The sequence below is a fragment of the Musca vetustissima genome, unplaced genomic scaffold (genome assembly GCF_032173495.1).
Source record: "Musca vetustissima isolate MV318-11 ecotype Yass unplaced genomic scaffold, APGP_CSIRO_Mvet_v1 utg718, whole genome shotgun sequence".
In the NCBI taxonomy this organism is placed as follows: Eukaryota; Metazoa; Arthropoda; class Insecta; order Diptera; family Muscidae; genus Musca; species Musca vetustissima.
Window position 1 is genome coordinate 137,278 of NW_026879958.1, and position 20,824 is coordinate 158,101.

Consider the following 20,824-nt stretch of genomic DNA (forward strand, 5'->3'; position numbering starts at 1 on the left):
TAAATTCGATGCGCAGCGTTGCCAACCATTTGAAATATTATATGGAAAATTTTGACAGATAATCGAGACAAAAACAATGGTTTTTGTTTTGATACATCACCTTATTATTGCATCTGCTGTACGGGAACAGACCAATAGTAGCAAAATAAATGTGTTTTGTGTCACCCTGTAGTTTCGTTAAAAGGTTATCGAACGCTGCCTTCTCTTGGAAAATTTCTATGTGTTATGTCAAACATTAATTAAAGTTCGTTTAGATTTACGAAATCCACTCGATCTCAAATACGTCAAGTATAATCCACTGAATTTGTGAACATGATTATGGTGAGGTATACACTATGGAATTGACATTTGATATCGAGTGAATTTAGAAGACTAAACGTGCTATGGATATTAATTGATATCTTTAAAGCCGACAATTTTTCAGTTCGATTTTAAAACATTGAAATTTACTTTCGTGACTGACGCTCATGTGGAGTGTATAAGGAGCATTAAAGGGCGTTTACATACAATAGGAAATAAGGATTTCGGCATGTTGCGTCATTTATTTCCTAAAACTGCCACAATCCAGTGTCATTTATTTCAAAATAATACACGATAATACCATACTATGCTATGCAATCCTATTTATGTGTCATAAAGTACTATAAATTGCAATTGTTCTCATTAAATGAGCTAGTAGACAATTAATTCCTCATTTTGAAAAATGTAAATCTCAAATTTATATTATATTACGACGGAACATACATAATTGGGTTTCTCAACTTTTCATTTTATGGGTTTAATCGAGGTGTGCATTTAGCGGCTGAAATTATACTGCATATTTCGGACGATTTTCATTTAAGAGAAAATCAAAAATACGTATTTAGAAGAATAAAAAAATATACATATAAAAAAAAGAATTTTATATTTATTTTGTAAACAAGTGTATCTAAACAAATGCCAGTGGGCAGTCATTTGAAATGATTTCAGTGCCTTACCTTAGATTGATGTGCACTATATACAGATTTGAAATCGATCGTGGTCACCCTGTCTACAACATTGTGTTTTGTAAACAATTCTCCCAAAGAGCACGACGAGGAGCTTGTCTACCTCTCTTTTTATTCACAAACAAAAGTAAAAACACTTTCTAAACTTTAGAACCAAAACAAACGTCGGCGATGGAAGGAACGCAAATAGACGAGTGCGATAAAATTACTACCTTGGAACTGCAAAAATCCAAGCGGGTACTTCACTTCAGCGATGGAACAATGGAAGACTTTTCCGATAGCGATGGCGAAGAAACAGTGGACACCGCGGACATGAATGTCAATATAGATGTTGTAAGTAATGCTATTTACCAAATATAGTTTAAGGTTGCGCTTCTTGCTTCCGAAGTTCCGATGATACACCCTGCGTTATTCAATTGGCTAGACTTATCTAAGTATCCATATTATTCTTCTTGAAAAAAACTTGTACCTTCGGAACTTTTACAATCAGAAATGTGTCAATGCGATGGACGATCTGTACATAAACATGAGAAGATTAACTTCTGAACAATCGATAATATTAATTACATTGTGATTTAATTTTATTACCCATAGAATACCTTACCCACCGTTCCTCGTATTAAATATAAGGTATATCAAGCAGGATGCAAATTTTTGAACGGCATTGATTACGTCGGAGGAGGATTGGCGAATTTTTTGGGAATCACATCACCAAAATTTATGAGTGAGTCTGATATTGAAGCCGTTTATAAGGAACAAGCAGAAAAAGAAGTTGAGGAAGAGTCAAATTCTACATGGAATAATCATAACAACAACAACGAGCCAAATACAGTCATAACAAGCTATCCACGGACACATATGTAACAAATATGCCTTAAATAGATGTCAGAAGTACGTATCGGAAACCGCAACATGACTCATAAAAATTGTTGCACAAATTCCATTCCCAGGGTTACATGCGCTGTTTTATGTTTAGTTTTTTAAGTATTTATTATACCAAATAGAAACGTAGTTTTTTTTTAGATAACCATATATAAAAACCTGTCAGTGTTACGGATTGATACTTTAGTAGTATAAATTTCAATCACAATATGATTCAGATAATAGCTCATTCTGTTGGAGTAATTTTGCTATTTCTGCAGCAATTCAGAAATGGAACAAATCTAGTTCAGGGTCTGGGTACTGTGTTTTCAAATTCAATTTCATTCATTATTAAATAGCAATACATGGGACACTGTTGCCATAAATAGTCTTTGAGGCCATGATTATAACGGTATAAATTATTTCTTGAGATAATCGGTATTTCCGGAGATATGGGCTTTATATTTATTTGTTCACTTTTGTATTTTATTCAATTGTTTTAAAGAAAAAGAACAAAAAAGGCTTTCGGTATATCAAATACGATACACAAGGTGATAAAAAGGCTCATAAGTGATAGAAGAAGAAGTTCGTTATATCCAAGGTAAAGTAAAACATAGGCTTAGCAGAAAAAATAAATATTAATTAAAAGACTGGTATGTTTTGTGTTCTTTTTGACAGTTATTATCCAGTTTCTCTTTTTCTTTGATGAGCCTGACATTACATCCATTTTTTGTACATTACATTTTTGTATAGGTTTTTAGCGTTAGAGTAAAAAATAACTCTTGTGAGGATTGGCATTGTCAGTATTAAGTATATTTGTAGCAATTAAAATATATGAAAACTGAATGGTGGGACCGTTAATAATCATTGTTTTGCTGATTTCTTCCCGTCGCTCTGATGGCTCAATATTATTTAGTGTTCCAAAGTTCCGAATTTACTCAGATCCCTATAGAAAAATTTACGAAAAAAAAGATTGATAGTCCCATTGTTTAATGAATTACTGTTCTAAATTTGGATATGAACAAATGTTTTGATATGCTAAAAATTTCAATACGATTCCCGACCCTTAAACTAGAATTTAGCCACATAATGTACCGTACAGTGGCTAAAACGTTTTGTAAAGCCAGTACAATTATTATAGAGCCACTGGTCCAGGTCCAGGTATTGTTAAACTCTACTACAACTTCTATATTAAATTAAATTTGCAAACATTTTGTTTAAACTACGAGATAAACTATGTAACACTTGCCAAAGAATATTTTTAATAGGAATATAGGACATTCATTGCCAATATTAATAATGTAAGATATGAACATACATACATATGTATATAAAATAGAAAAAAAATTTGTTTGTTTGTATGTTACCGATAGACGGCAAAACCGCTGAACAGATCTTAATGAGATTTACACTGTATGTCGGGGCACGTCCTGAAAGTACATAGGCTATATAAACTTTTAAAATTCCGCGTGGATGCGGAGTTATAGCATCAATAGTAAACATACCTCGAAATTTCTGAACATATAATATGCGTTTATCTTAAGAACGGTTACAGATACTGTTTTCAAAATTTGCCAGAATAACGAAGGTGTGAATACACACCATCCATATAAAAATGAGCATGGTACGATCAACGGAAAATGCACTTTTTACTGCATTTTAAAAATCAGCATATTAAAAATTGAAAATATTTTGTTTGTAGACTCTAAAATGCTGAAAAGATTTGACTGAGATTTTCACAGAACGTCATAACATGCCCTGGGAATAACATATGCTAAGATTCCACATCTAAGATTTCCCGAGCATCGAATGTAATCATACCTCAAAAATTATGAACATGTAAATCGTGTATATCTTAAGTACGGTTACAGACACCGACTTCAAAGTATTGCTGAGTACCGTGAGTGTAAATACGCATCATCCACACGACAGACCGCGGACAAGGGAAAATGCAGAACTCATTGCATTTAAATTTATACGTAGAAAATAGAAAAAATATTGTTTGTGGACTCAAAAACCATTAAGCAGATTTTATTAAAATGTTCATAGTAAGTCAAACGATCGCATGGAAGTAACATAGGTTGGAAAAAACTGAGGAGTAATAGCATCAGAAGTATTCATACATCTGAAAGAATGTACATATGTAGAACATTTTCTATGGGTATATCTTAACGTAGCGGCTTGAAAATATGGTTGAGTAACATGGATACAAATACTCATCATCCGATGAGGAAATACTTTCGAATGATGAGGATATATTTTGAAATACATACATATGCATGTATGTATGTATATTGAAATAAAAATTGTGTAGAATGGAAAAAAAATTGGTTGACATTATAATTTTCCATTTTTGTCAGTTTGTGAAAAAATTTTTATTTTGCACAAAATCAAACACAGATTATTTGGATTTCAAAAAAAAAAAAAAAAAAAACAATCATTTTAATTATAAATCGTTTTATCACCTGGAAAAAGTTAGAGACTGGGATAGGGTAAATTCAGATACACCACTGTTATTTCAAACCAGTAAGGATAGTTCAAAAGTCGGACGGGCCCGACAATATGATACCCTTCACAACTTTGAGTACATACAAGAGATGCAAATACATATATACAATATCTGGTAAATAGAACAGACTTCGCATCTTTGAAGGTCCATTGAATTGGTATTGGGCGAAATTAAATGTGTGATCTTCATAGATATTTGCACCAATGAAAAAACCATACACATACCATTTTGAAATCAATGAAAAATTGCATGTCAAACAGGCAATCTTGTATTCTTTGGTACCATTTGTATGAAATCGGGTAAAATTATGTATGGGAGCTATATATAAGCACATGGATCTAATGTAAATCAATTCGGCATTTACATAAAAAGGAACGAAATTATATGTAAGACTTAAATCAAAATCTGAACCGATTTCAACAAACCTTATCACACATCATTTTTTTTAATAGCATTTGATATACAAAATTTTGCTCAATCGGACAAATATTGGGAGTTTGGTGTATCATTCACAAAAAATCGGACGAAACTATATATGGGAGCTATGTATAAATCTGAACCGATTTTAACAAAACTTCGCAGACATCAGTCTGCACCAAATTTAGTAGTCTGTGCAAAATTTTGTCCCAATCGGACAAATATTGGGAGTTTGGTGCATCATTCACATAAAATCGGACGAAACCATATATGGGAGCTATATCTAAATCTGAACCGAGTCTAACAAAACTTTGCATACATAAGTATGGACCTGATTCAGTGCGCTGTGCAAAGTTTTGACACAATCGGATAAATTTGGTGCATTATTTACCTTAAATCGGACGAAAATATATATGGGAGCTATACCGAGCTTACAACTCATCACTTTAGACTCAATTCGGTACGCTATGCTAAATTTCGTGCAAATCGAAGGATATATAGGGACTTTGACGCATTATTTACCTAAAATCGGACGAATATATATATATATATATATATATCTAAATCTGAAACAATTTTCATGAAAATATTGGGAGTTTGGTGCATCATTTACATAAAATCGGACGAAACTATATATGGGAGCTATATCTAAATCTGAACCGATTTTCTCCAATTTCAATAGGGTTTGTCCTTGGGCCAAATAAGTGAACTGTGCCAAATTTCATCCAAATCGGATCATAAATGCGACCTGTACTTTGTTAACAAAAATACATGGGCGGACGGAGGGACAGACGGACATGCGTAAATCGACTCAGAAAGTGATTCTATGCATATTCTCAAAAGGAACTATGGGTGTATCACGATTCCTTTTGCCTGTTAGAAACATATGGACAAAGACCTGTACCACAGTGTGGTGAAGGGTATAAAAATCGAGTTTTATGAGGCTGCATATTTATTCCTTTATACTGTAGTACTAAGAGCTAAACACTTTCTTCAAGGCTTCTAAACAATTTGTGGAGGAGGTAACAGATGGAGGTGATAATATATATTTTTTGAATGGTTGTTACTTTGCGAAAAAATTGTGTTTCAAGAAAACAAAAATTACCACCATTACAGAAAACAGCGAATTATTTAATAACTACTATACAACTACTACAACATGGACATTAATGCGAGCATATAAAAATACAAGGGTTTACCTAATTTTAAATTAAATTTAGTAAATATTGCAGCTGCATATAGGATGCTTTCTAATTGACCATATCTAAATTTTAAGTTGATAACTTCAGCAGGGGCAGCGAAGCGCCACGGGTCCCGCTAGTAATAAATAAAAGTGAAAAACTTAAAAAAATTTTAATATTATTAGCAAATATTTTTAGATATGATAATTCCCTTACCAGATACTGGAACGAAGCAAATAATATACAAAATTGTATATATTAAAAACGAGATCTTATTAAAATTTGTAAATTACTATTTTCCCAATACATTTAGTGCCAAACTCTAAAATAAGTTTATTGAAAAGCGTGTATGTCCAAGATACAGTTGAAAAATTAGTCGAAAAACTTTTTATGTATGTCTATTTAATTGAATTGATCAGCCCGCGAAGCTCTTATTATACATGGAATAACCCAGTTTAACAGCAAAGGATATGAATATGGGATATGACTAAGAATAATAGTCTAAAATCAATAAAAAGTCCAGGTCCTGATGAATGATATAATTATTGAGCATTGTCCAGACACGTTAGCAACACCTCTATCATTATTTTCCATTACATTTACGAACATAGCCAATTTGAATTTCAAATTTTATGAATTTGACTCAGGAATTCAGATATCTTCCATTCCAAATACAGAAGTATATGCTACTGACGCACGGAAGGATTGCAGCACTGGAAAGGAAGCAGATGTTAAAACGATTGCGCTAAATTTAATGGAAATGTTTACCGAAACATTATTTCAAAAACAAAATTGAAAGTGATTTGAAAGTTATTTTATTCCTGGTTACTACTCTGCTACTTGAGTTCTCAGGAGAAGGGGATAAGAAGGACGCAACGGGAAAAGAACTTTAGAAAAACTAGTTTCTGAAATAATTTTGTTGAGATTAACCGGTAATTGATCTGTCACCTCTTTAGATGCAAACATTATCATTTTATCTAGATCTTCTTTGGTCAGAAGGCATTTAAAAAGTACTTATTTGTAATGTGTAACTGACAGACTTCATTAATTTTGTATTTGAGAAAGAGATGTGTGTGAGTTTTATTCGACATTAAATTTCGATACGTTTGTACCTGCTGAATTCACCATCCGATCGGAATTATTCATGAAAAGTTATTGATTTCTTCGAGAAATAGGTAGACATAAGCGCACATGCATATTGGGCAGAAAAAACTAATACAAGGTTATGATAGACATCTCTAAATTTTGCGGAATTATTGGTTAAAACATTTTTCTGAAGTAAAAGAAATTATAAGCCCGGGCATTTTTTAAATTAGAACTTTCTGCAAGAGTTTATTTGAGTCAGATGTTAATTTGTCTAAACATAGCATTTTTATGCGATATAAGCTATTTGAATACATCCAAAGTGCTTTCTTGTGTTATATATTAATCCAATCCGACTTTGATCCTCTTCTTGCTGATATTCGTGTTGGTTTTTTCTCTTTTCGACACCTATATTAGCTACGATCAAATCCTCTATAGTTTTTATCGGACATTTCAATGAAATATATTCAATATCGAATGCGGTTATACCAAATTAAAAACATGGAGCAAATCAACTCGATATCAACAGTTATAATTTGAATTGTATCAATTGCATATTTACAATGCGTAATATATGTTAATAACCAAATATTAATTTTTATATAAAATAATAATTTGAGTGACAAGAAAAAAGTGTTTATCTCCAGATATATAGAATGTATAGTTTTATTAATACGTATCATATATATATTTATATATAAATATATGTTCAAACATTACGAACTGCATGATATATTTTCGTATAAAATTATCACCAAGTTCAAAATGTTACATGAAAAAATAAATATTTCTTATAATTAATGGCACATTTCTTATAGCTAATAATATAGGTAAGTACAGTTGCCCAATAAGTACAATTACATTTATTTTTGTGTTAATGTAAGAGGTGACAGTTATCCGGATGTCATTCAAAATGACCTATGTTCAGCTGTTTCAATGAACGTCTATAGGGGATATAATACGCACTCGAATGTTTCTAGTTATCGGCAATACATTGATGTATATCACAGACTGATCCAATATAAAAATTGACATCAATTTAGTCGCTACAGTATAGTTTCATCATTGAAAAGTTGAAACGCATGTGACGTTTTTTTAACTGGTGAATTGATTGGCGTGTGAACTGAACTTTTTTGAATGGATTTTCCGCGTCCAATGGAGGAGTATGGAGGATGTTTCAATAATATTGCACTACTTTGATGTTGTTGATTCGTATTTTTTGATTGTCGCACAGATTGATAAGAAACAGTACTGTAAGTTTTACCAGATGAACGACAGCTAATATTGTTCGTGGTATGTATTGAATTGTGTATAGGTGGTACGCCGACAATTTTAGTCTTATTGCTTTTAATCATATGTCCCTTGTACATCAAAGACAATTTGGGTACTAAAATCCATGAAAATGCAATTATTGCCAGCAACAATTCCATAAAGGCTCTTGTCATAAAAGGCCACATTGGAGTAGCTTCATTTATATTTGATAAACTAAGCCACACATCGATATTCGCAAACTCATATATGACTGCCAGCAGAAGCAACACGCAAGGAACACAGTACATGAATAGAAATGATCCGGATATACTATATTTATATTGTATCAATAATCTTAAATGCGTGGAATTTGATTCGTTTGCTATATCTTTGTTTCGCCGATGGACCAAAAATCCAGATGCCAAATTCATAGATCCAAAAATCCAATAGCAGAAGAGTGGAGTGGCTACTAAAATTTGTAAACCTTTGTCCGATTGATTACCAACAAAACACGCACCTGCACAATGAAAATAATATTAATGCATATATGTATGTACATGATGATCCAATCTACTCACCTAGAAGTTCATCAGCATCTATAATTCGTGCAACAATAACAGCGGCAGTTTGAAAAGCAGGCAAGCCCCAAGCTAAGAATCTAGCTAAGTTGCTGGTGATAATGCTGTCGTCCGCTTTATTCGAATTAGCACGATATGTTTTCATTTTTGAATTACCTCCATTGTGATTGGTATATGCATTTCCATCCAGGGAAATTTGGTTTATCGTATCCGGACTATTACGGCGAACATCTCGGTGCCAACCCAAGGACAAAATTGCCCACCTGACAGTAAGTAATCAAGAATGTAAGTAATTATTTAGTACAAAAACATGTTTTAAAAATAGGGAAAATTCAATAGATGAGAAAAAATCCAAAACCGCGAAAAATTTGCTAAAATAAAATTATGAAGCATATTGCATTTCCACGAATTTAGTATCGAGCTATTTTGATTGCACCACGTCGTAGTTGTTATTTTGAGATATTTAGCCTTCATTTGTCAATTATTGGAAATTTTGAAATGATTCATAGTACGAAATAAAACAACCGAATGTCAAATTGCAGCTGATAAGATTTAAAAACGTGCCCAAATCCCCCACAGCATCGTCAAATGTGGAGTACCATTAATGGTACTCCACATTTGGCGTGGAGGGTATAAAAAGCAAATCTAATATTAGGTTACCGTAATGGGGAAGTCTTATAAATATATTGGATAAAATGTAAAAAATCCGAAAGTAGAACTTATATCGCTGGCTTAACTTGTTAAGGCAACAAGTCCATTTTTCTAGAAATTGAGATTTTGATACAGTTATGTAGAATAAGGCAAAACACATCGATTAAAAAAAAATATTGTTGTTTTGTATTGATTAGTAAATGCGTTAAGTCCATTTCAACACACGTTACTGGAGTAACACAATGTAAAAGCTCTTAGTCCACTTTTTATTTTGACGATTTTGGTCACGATTTCAGCCGAATTGATTGTAATGTGGTATTTTAGATACTCATGGCACGCCTTCCAACAAAAAATTACCAAATTTGGTCCAATTTTTAGGGTACCCCCATATAACGTTATCCCCAATATTCGGAATTTTGGAAGTTGTGGGCAGGTTTTTCAAAGGGGATTTTTTGTACGTTTATCAATTGAATTGGTTCTATTTTGATATTCTGGGTTCTCATTGGGTGTCGAATCTTCCTACAAACAATTATCGATATCTGTCCGCGATTTAGTATAGCTCCCATATAACTGTACTGCCAATTTGCGGATGTCGGTATGTACAAGGTCCTAGCCCAAATTTCCAATAGCTTGTAGTTTGATATTTCATTTTCTTTTGGCAAATATCTAAGTATAGTATAAGTATATAAGTATTTGACTGTGTACCTCATGGTGGAGAGTATAAAAAGTTCGTCTCATGCGAACCTAACGATGCTTTTACTTGTATTTATTAATATTTTTGACAATGTTAGGGACAGAAAAGGCTCTAAGTCCCAAAAAAGGCGTGTATCTCAAATAAATAAAATACAAAAAGTTTGATTGTTTTTTGTCTCTCCTGAAAAATTGTTAAAAAGGGACTTATTGCCTTTACAAGTTAAGCCAGCGATATGTGAATTTAAATTTTTTTTTCCATGAAATCAATTATAAAAAAACGTACTATAGAAGACAAAAATGGCAACCAGACTCGCTCATAAACATCAGCTCCGACAAATACCAAGGTATTACAAACGATATCTGCCTTATGGTAAAAAGTATAAAAACAAATCTAAATTTCCGAAGTCAATAAAAATTATATATTAACAATATTGCTAGGCAAGAAAACGTTAGCCGGGCCCGCTAATGTTTTATAAAATCAAATCTATTTTCACTTTAGCCTTTCCCACTTCTACACTCAGTATTATTAACAATAAGTGTAGGGGAGACTGGGGCACCTTCGGCACATTTTGTTTAGAGCTCTATATCTCAGTACTTATTCAACATATATATCAACTTTATGTCTGATTATTGTCCTCTGACACTTAATTACAAAAACTAGTACCAAAAAGATATAAAAAATAAGTATTAGTTACAAAAATTTTACAGTTTTGTAAAAAAAAAATCAAATTCGCCGAATGTGCCCCAACCCGGGGTAGCTTCGGCATTTGATGGGGCACATTCGGCACCATAGTCATAGCCTGGTAAATATCATCGCTATCAGTCTGGTTGAAATTCAGATCCTCTAAAGGCTTTATTTGGTTTTAATACGCGACACAATGTTTGAATTTTGGGGCTATATTTTCTAGCGGCGGACGTTGAAATCTCTTGGTCGCACACACCATCAGAAATAGGTTTTTTATCGCATTATCGTCAATACAAGCACGTTTAGTCTTATATATGTAATTTCGAACCATATTAAAGGATTATTTTTAAAGACAAACACAAAAACATTTTAAGGAAATAATATTGCACTATCTGTATATGGCCGAATGTGCCCCACTTTAAAATGCCGAATCTACCCGAATGTACTTTTTATAGTTTTGTTCATTGTTTTCAGTCAGTCTTGTAAAAACATTATATTTTTAAATATTTCTATAATAAAACGCATCGTAATTAACCACTTTTTAATAATATTGTCTTAAAATTTGAAAAGTTTTATAGACGAAACTTACGAAATGGAAGGGAAATATTACAAAAACATCTGTAAAAATACAAAAAACCGTGCATCTAAGTAAGTTTATAAGCTAGAAATTTAAAATTTTGTGACAGTTATTTATTTCGATATTCGATACCTATGTATCGAAAGTAGTTATGTACGGTGAGAGCTTCATATCGAAAACGCGAGTGCCGAATGTGCCCCAGTCTCCCCTATCTATACAATTTTACTATCACAAACTATCCACAATCGAAATCTTTGGACAATTTTAAATATAGTTGTTTAACAGTCAGAATTCAGGTCAGAATAGTTTGATAATCTGTCGATATTCAAACTTTGCATATCATAGACAAACTTGATTTCAAAGCATTGCACATCATAATTGTTTTGCAAAACTTGAATAGCTATAATAAACAATATAGGTTCACTCGTATTGAAGTGAATAAGAAGTTGGGTAATCTTTAAAAACACAATTTGTCATATTCATGTGACACGAGTATTACGTTCAAATCAAATCAGCTGGGTTTTGCTGTTACCATTTATAATTGTACCATGAGATATTTCGTATGCTTTGTTTACAATTTTCGACATATCAAACTAACTTAGAATTACATCCCAAATACCGTTCAGCAATCAAATCTCAATAAATCTTGAGAACAAGCCTATACTAATAGTTGTTCTTAAGCATTTTTTTTTAGCAATATTACAAAAATGTTGTTAAAATATGAATGAACAAGCAATTCTTAACTATGCTTGAGAAACTATTGTTGTACACAATTGTTTATTAAGAGTAAGTTTTTAGTAATATTACACAAACAATTATATCACGAGGTTTCCGTTTTGGGATTTCTACAATTATTACTAACTTTTCAAGCTTAAGTTGGTAAGCTTACTATAATATAATTTTCAATACTTTTGGTTTCTTGGGATACAATAACTATTTTCTATCTGGTTGCTCATGGTACAATTATAAAAGGTAACAGCAAATCCCAGCTGATTTGATTCCAACGTAATACTAGTGTCAATATGAATTTGACAAAATATGTTTTTAAAAATCACCCAACAGGAAAATTGGGAACGCATACAATTTGAAATTGTTCTTTATTAATGTGCTCCCGTATTCAATTTACTCAATCTGCCTGCTGGGAAAGTTTGAGGAAGCAAATCTTTCTTGGAGGAATTACTCGCTATTCCCAGCATTGTCATATGTGTTACACATATATATGACAATGGCTCAATTAAAGGAAAGATGTGGAAGCGATAGAAATATAAATTTGATAGATTTTCATTCATGTTTTTCAATTTTTATTTTGAGGATTCGAAAATATTCCATTTTCAAAATAAAAATAATTTGATGATAATTTGTTTGTTTGTTTACATTTTTCTGTCAAATGAGTTGACACTAGTAGAACTTACAACAACAAATTTCCATGTGGTTGTTGTATCGTTTTTTGTACAACAACACTTGCTGTTACCTTTTATTATTATACCATGCTGGTTGCTGTTGAATTGTATTTGTTGTAATTTGATCCATGGCATAATTATACAAGGTAGTCCAATGTATTTGTTTTTTCCGGGTCTATACCCATTAAGGGTATAACATTGAGTTGCGTATTGGAACAAAATATAACGTTTAGTCGATATAAATTCTAACCAGACTGCTAGCAATAACAATTATCAGACTATACTTGTAAGTGACGAATGTGTCCCATCAAATACCGAACATTATCGCCTTACATTAGATTCAATTGTAATGAGAAAGATACACTATGAATTAACGAATGTGCGTTTCATTTATAAATATGTGGTATCGCACACGATGGTTTTCGTTGCCTGGTGGTGACTTAATGATATTTTTGAGATAAATAATACTTGCTTGTATTTAAATTTAATCGTCGTACCACAATGGTTCGCTCCTTCAAAAATTTGTTCACGATTTTGGTTCAGTATTTTTTTACAAATTATAAATATTATGTATTGATAAATATGTTTTGATAAGTTTCCAGTGGGTATTTTTGATTTCCACCTTAAAAAAATCTTTTTATAATTTCCCCTAAGTTCAATCATGACAAATCTTAAATAAATGAATTAATATTTTACTTAATTAATTTATTTAAGATTTGTCAAATCATAGAATATTGTGTTAACCCTTTGTGGCCCAATGTTGCCCACAGGCACAAAATGTTTTAGAGCTTATATTTATTATACAGCTAGTAGATATGCATTCTTTGGGTTTCCTATGTCAAGACTGATTATAGACGACACATATCACAAGAAAAATCTAAAAATTCAAATTTTTGGTAAAGTTATGAGCTTTTTAATACCGAGAAGAGTGCAAAAATGTGTACAGTACTAATTTGTGTATACAGTCCAATATATTTAAATCGCTTCGTATTCGAAATGTACGAATTCTGTCATCAGAATTATTTTTGATTCTTGTAAAGCAGAATATAGAGAATAATTTAAAATGATTTTTTCGTCGATTTTGCATTTGGTTTTCTTGATATTGGGCTTTTATTTTTCAGAAAGAATGTACTGCATCTCCCGAATGCAAGGATATAGCATTAAATCTGTGAACAGAAAATTGTTCTATGATTACGGAAAAAATTCGGGGCTCAAAGGGTTAATATACTACTTTTAATAGTAGTATATTAACCTTGGTTTATACGTCTAATATATAGCATTTCCAGATTAAATGAAACCTTTTCCAAATTAAATGAAACCTTTTCCAAATTAAATGAAACCTTTTACAAATAGAATGAAACCTTTTCCAATTGGAATGAAACCTTTTCCAAATAGAATGAAACCTTTTCCCAATTAAATGAAACCTTTATTCTTATCCAAGGAAATACAATATTTGCAGTAATTTTAAACTAATATTTGAAAATTAAATCGAAGAATATTAACAAATATAGTTGTATGGCTATGTAATTAACATAAATATTCTTTAATTCGGTGTGATTTCATTTAATATCATTACTACATAAAACTAAATAAATAGTAATACAAACTGGGGTGTTTCTTGACATTTTAATAAATAAATATTTAAGAACAAGTATTGAATACCCGGTCCTAAATGCAAAATACATATTTGACTAAATAAATTGTTGATGATAAGGTAACTGCTTATCTTAATGAAGGGGTTCCCGACTTGCAGCTTGTGGGATTTTCAAAACCATGTCCATAACGCAGTTAGAACAATCTTGCCGAGTAAGCTTTTGAATACTTCGCTCGATTACATCAGCAATGTTATGTTCCATTGAAACGTCACACAGCTCGGCTCTTGCACATAATTTTATTTTTGAAAATGCATTTTCAATTGGATTTAGCATTGGAGAATAAAGCGGTAAGAATTTAAGGTTGCATCTTTTGGATTCGATCAAATTTTTTATGTCATGTCGCTTGTGTATTTGAGCGTTATTTTCCAACTCTGGATTGATTTTCTCAAAAAAAATGTCTATAAATAATTTAAATCTGTCTGCATTGACACTGGAATTAGAAACCATTGTGTGATGTACAACTTCCGCGTTGTTTATTGCTGCAATTATAGTGGCATTACGACCTCTGACCGTAGGCAACACAATGTGTGCTCTTGTTCCTTGTCTTGAACGGGCTAGGGTTCTTCGTATGTGAAGATTAAATCCACACTCATCAATGAATATTAATTTTTCTCCTTGTTGGGGTATCCATTTTGTAAAGTCTTGAGCATATTTTTGTCTCATGCCTAATGTTCTGGAGTCATTCATTCGTTCTATTTCAATAGAGGTCATCTTCAACGTAATTTTTAATTTCCATAATCCATTTTCTATGCAGCTTGTGGAAATATTTATATCATTTTCTCTCAGCAGTTTAGTTTTTATGGCTTTGAGGGTAATTCCAGGTTGACTTGTGGTGTCAACAACTTAGTTCTATTTCCTCCACGCTTATTTTCCTTCAATGTTCCAAAAATTTTTTGTAATTACTTCACATTGTAGAGAGTTCACTGTTTTGGATGTTCACATTATCGAGAGTTCACTGTATTTAAAAATAGCAACGATTAAAATAAATGCGAACCTGATTTTAGCTCGGGAAGCTCTGATAATTGGGAACCTGAGGAAGAATCAATATCCTCGCCAAGTATTACAAGTGGAAATGCTCCAGAAACTACCGAAGCTACATCTACAAGACCCCGAAACAAATTGGGTCAGTATAACAAAATAACAAAAGACATGAAATTGTTATTATTTAAATTCTATGAAGAGGGGAGAACCATTTCCGAGGCTGCAAATTTAACCTGCATAAAATAAATTCAGCAAAAACATTAATAAGAAGATACCATCAAAATTTTGGAACATTGAAGGAAAATAAGCGCGGAGGAAATAGAACTAAGTTGTTGACACCACAAGTTTTAAGTCTGATCGAGTTCTATATAGAAAGTCAACCTGGAATTACCCTCAAAGCCATAAAAACTAAACTGCTGAGAGAAAATGATATAAATATTTCCACAAGCTGTATAGAAAATGGATTATGGAAATTAAAAATTACGTTGAAGATGGCCTCTATTGAAGTAGAACGAACGAATGACTCCAGTACATTAGGCATGAGACAAAAATATGCTCAAGACTTTTCAAAATGGTTACCCCAACAAGGAGAAAAATTAATATTCATTGATGAGTGTGGATTTAATCTTCACATACGAAGAACCCAAGCCCGTTCAAGACAAGGAACAAGAGCACACATTGTGTTGCCTACGTTCAGAGGTCGTAATGTCACTATAATTGCAGCAATAAACATCGCGGGAGTTGTACATCACACAATCGTTTCTAATTCCAGTGTCAATGCAGACAGATTTAAATTATTTAAAGGCATTTTATAGGCAGAGTTGGAAAATAACGCTCAAATACACAAGCGACATGACATAAAAAATTTGATCGAATCCAAAAGATGCAACCTTAAATTCCTACCGCTTTATTCTCCAATGCTAAATCCAATTGAAAATGCATTTTCAAAAATCAGGGACCGTAACGGTTATAACTTATATCAAATCAGGTAAAAAATAACTGTTATTATGTGACCTAAATAAAAAAAATCCACTTTAATTAATTATTTTTTAACGGAAAAAATAAACGTTGATTTTTAACTGTTAAAAATGATTTTTATTTTTTCCGTCAAAAATAAAAGTCTTTTTGGTCAAAAATAAAAGTCTTTTTGGAACTTTTATTTTTTCCGTCAAAAATAACAGTCTTTTTGGGACTTTTATTTTTTCCGTCAAAAATAAAAGTCTTTTTGGGCCTTTTATTTTTTCCGTCAAAAATAAAAGTGTTTTTGTGATTTTTATTTTTTCCGTCAGAAAATAAAAGTCTTTTTACGTAAATAAATATATAGAGTTTGGTACCAGTTATATAACCTTTGACCTAATAGTCAGGGGAATGATTCTTTAATTTATATTCATGAGTTGGTACACAAGACTATTTTTTAAAAATTTATAACAAATATTTTTTACCTTTGATCTTGATTACTTATGTGTACACTTATTGTAATAAGGACAGAGATTTATAAATTGTAATTTTATAACTGATTACAAGTTGTATAAACTTCTTTACATAAAAAGAGTTTTATTTCCTGACGGAAAAAATAAAAATCCCAAAAGGACTTTTATTTTCTGACGGAAAAAATAAAAATCCCAAAAAGACTTTTATTTTTGACGGAAAAAATAAAAGTCCCAAAAAGACTGTTATTTTTGACGGAAAAAATAAAAGTCCAAAAAAGACTTTTATTTTTGACGGAAAAAATAAAAATCATTTTTAACAGTTAAAAATCAACGTTTATTTTTTCCGTTAAAAAATAATCCTTAACATGGGAACTGAGAGTGTTTTCTCAAGATCACTCAATATCCTTAATGGGCTCCTCAGTACGAATCTATTGGTATATGACACTATTGGTGTCCCATGTCTCTAACATGAAGATTTTTTTGTTCGCATTTTAAAAAATAACTGTTATTTTCGGTCCCTGTCAAAAATAAAATTAATGCAAGAGCTGAGCTGTGTGACGTTTCAATGGAATATAACATTGCTGATGTAATCGAGCGAAGTATTCAAAAGCTTACTCGGCAAGATTGTTCTAACTACGTTATGGACATGGTTTTGAAAATCCCACAAGCTGCAAGTCGGGAACCCCTTCATTAAGATAAGCAGTTACCTTATCATCAACAATTTATTTAGTCAAATATGTATTTCGCATTTAGGACCGGGTATTCAATTCTTGTTCTTAAATATTTATTTATTAAAATGTCAAGAAATACCCCAGTGAAATCACACCGAATTAAAGAATATTTATGTTAATTACATAGCCATACAACTATATTTGTTAATATTCTTTGATTTAATTTTCAAATATTGATTTAAAATTACTGTAAATATTATATTTCCTTGGATACGAATAAAGGTTTCATTTAATTTGGAAAAGGTTTCATTTAATTTGGAAAAGGTTTCATTTAATTTGTAAAAGGTTTCATTTAATCTGGAAATGCTATATAACACATTTGTTGTTATAAATAGGTATGTAATATTAAACATTACACATTACTTACCAAGCCGTCGCAGCCATGCCAAAATAATACCTCAGAAGAAATGTAGCAGCACAAGGTCCATTAGACAGCCCATCAACAAGTAATAGAGATACATTTGGCAACTGAGGATCGTATCCGCAAGCTGTGGCATTGCGTCCCGCAACAAAACGTACTGTCCATCCGATTACAACCATTATGTGGCACCACATCAATGGTGACAATACCCGAGTGTTTTTTGCCTCATTTATTTTTGTTTCGGAATCACAAACCAAAACGCATAATACTGTTAACAGTCCCAGACTCAGTGCAACATATGTCCAAGTGCTTGTCCAAACTTCAGCAATGTGTTTATCGTTTGCACTGAATAGAATACTGGCTTCACACAAAGGCGCACAGCGCCAAGATCGAGGCAATTTCACATACTGTTTTGAGTGTCCGGGACATTCTAAAGTAGGAATTGCTGCTGTCATTGTTTGGTGGGGTGGAGATTTTACAGGCGTCAGAGAATCTCCAATAGGTAACGTCTCAGATGACTCCCCGGGACCTTCCATACACATGGTTTCTTGATTGTTCTGCTTGGGGAATCTACTACAGTCCAATGCAGGAGGCCAAAGATATCCAAAGCCTTGAAGAACCGGATCACACCGAGAACGAACACTCTCGCAGAGACTCCTGCAGGGTCCAATTGGCACTGGTGTTTGTAGCGTGCACATTGGCACATATGTAGCGCAGAGAAATAACTTCAATTGCGTACTGCATACATATTCTATTAGAGGTGAGAACGACGTCAGTGTGTACTCAGCATCGCTTTGAACTTCATTGCCTGCCAAATTGGGCATTGACGTTTCATTGTATCCAATATTTCGACAAAGGTCTATACGTATTGGTTCACATTGGCGCGTTCCGAATTCGTTTACTGCGATCACATGCGACCCCGTCGAAAGCAAGATTATTGCACACAAAATATAATTGCTCATATTTATTGTTGCCTTTGAGAACATATCTTCACCTTTGTTTCTCCAATACAAATCGCCGAACTGTTATTTACTGTTCAAGAGATTATTTGGTTTTACATGTTGCATGGACTTCGATTAGATATCTGAGCAAAACAAGTTATCGTCAGCTAAACTGTCCTCTTCGTACACTGCAATAGGTAACTGGTTTAGCTAACGATGTTCTGAATGCTCCAAAATGTCTACAATTGAATACACACAGAACTGATTATGTCTTGTTAACTCGTTAGCGTCGTCGTTGTATCCACTTTCATGTGGAGCTTAGTTTGTGCATATAGCCAATGCTACTTGTTCAGGTTCGGTGGTATAGTTTTTGTAATGCGCGCACACACACACTCTTGTTAAAGGTATAGTTACTCCATTTCTTGATACAGATATCACATCTACATATATGAGGCTTTTATTTTCAACTTCTGGAAAAACTTGTAGCTCGTAAATGAAACGACACGTTACTAAAATGTATTGTCCACCACTATATTTAAACAACTCCTTATTTGATTTTTCTCAATTTTCCTTCCCGCTTCGGCAACACTTTTAGAATTTCTTAAATGTTTATAATGACGAGGAATTTGTTTATGTTATCGTCTATTTTTGGAATTGAGAATTAGGGACGTGTAAATCGAATTTGAGTGGGAAAAAACTGAAAAGTCAAATTTTATTACCGCACTAACACGTGCGTCTCAGTGCATGCAGCTCCCTAAACTGTACAAGCAGGTTGAACTTCATTACTTTCCGTTTTAAAAACGTTCGTTTTTAAAGGCATAACCAGAATGGATCCGTTGCGTCATCGGTTGTGTGATTTCTTATCGAAAATACAACAACCACAAGGAAACGATAACATTTCGGAGTTAAATATATTTTAACTTCTTATGCGCAGCTCTTTACACTTTTGACTGTCAGTTGTTTTTCTTTTTTGTTTTGTTACTGACTATCTAAAGCGGTGTACACACTATCATTTTTGACTGTCAACTTTTTTATCGATTACAACAACCATAAATATTTTTGTGGTTGCCTGATGAATAACAAGGCCACACTATCAAACAAGCAAAATTTGGGCAAGAGTGCCCTTCAAAAATGCTAGTGTGTACACCGCATAACAACCATGAATATTTTAGTAGATGCTTGATGAATGACGTTCATTACGGATCACACGATCATACAAGTTAAATTTTGCGCCAAAGTGTCTCCATATTTTGTACACCCGTTTAGATTGTTATAAAAAACTTGAAATTTTTGGCCCAATAATAAACAGCAAATCAATCACTAGGACAGGTTTAATAAAATAATGTGAATTTGGCATCACTAATCGTGTTTATATCGCACATTGTGTGCCCTTAACAAAACTTTAAAAACTTGGGAGCACCACTCGTTAGACAAATGTACAGTACAAATGCCGAACGTTGTCCTGATTTAGATGAGGCAAGTGTACTTGCGGATAAAATCGTTCTCTTTTGAACTTGCTTCATGCGTCTTTACAAGTCCATTAGGTTTCAAAAACATTAGTTTTTTTATTTTGTGATTTTTTTTGTTAATTTTTTGGGAAACAAAACAACAATAAATGAATAATACAAATATTAATACAAAAGACAAAAATAACATCATCTAAAATGTCCTTGGTTGGATTCATGGCACAATAAATAGGTAGTCCATTTAGCTCAGCTGATGTCTTGATCAACTGTCAAAGTGGGTAATTCTAATTGAATTCGATGTGCAGTGTTGCCAACCATTTGAAATATTATATGGAAAAATTTGACAGATAATCGAGACAAAAACAAAGGTTTTTGTTTTGATACATC

General features: G+C 32.5%; 2 protein-coding genes across 2 annotated transcripts; one reads left to right on the top strand and one right to left on the bottom strand.

The window, feature by feature from the left end:
- Window positions 1-1,157: 1,157 nt before the first annotated feature.
- On the top strand, window positions 1,158-1,850 carry LOC133325207 (uncharacterized). The gene is made up of 2 exons (XM_061533989.1): window positions 1,158-1,319; window positions 1,581-1,850. The coding sequence occupies exons 1-2, from the start codon at window positions 1,158-1,160 to the stop codon at window positions 1,848-1,850; spliced, it is 432 nt and encodes a 143-aa protein (XP_061389973.1).
- A 6,233-nt stretch (window positions 1,851-8,083) lies between these two features.
- Window positions 8,084-18,992, bottom strand: LOC133325208 (frizzled-4). The gene is made up of 3 exons (XM_061533990.1): window positions 18,037-18,992; window positions 8,867-9,129; window positions 8,084-8,805 (listed from the first exon to the last, which is right to left on the bottom strand). Exons 1-3 carry the CDS (start codon window positions 18,990-18,992, stop codon window positions 8,084-8,086), a joined length of 1,941 nt encoding a protein of 646 aa, XP_061389974.1.
- Between the last annotated feature and the right edge of the window lie 1,832 nt (window positions 18,993-20,824).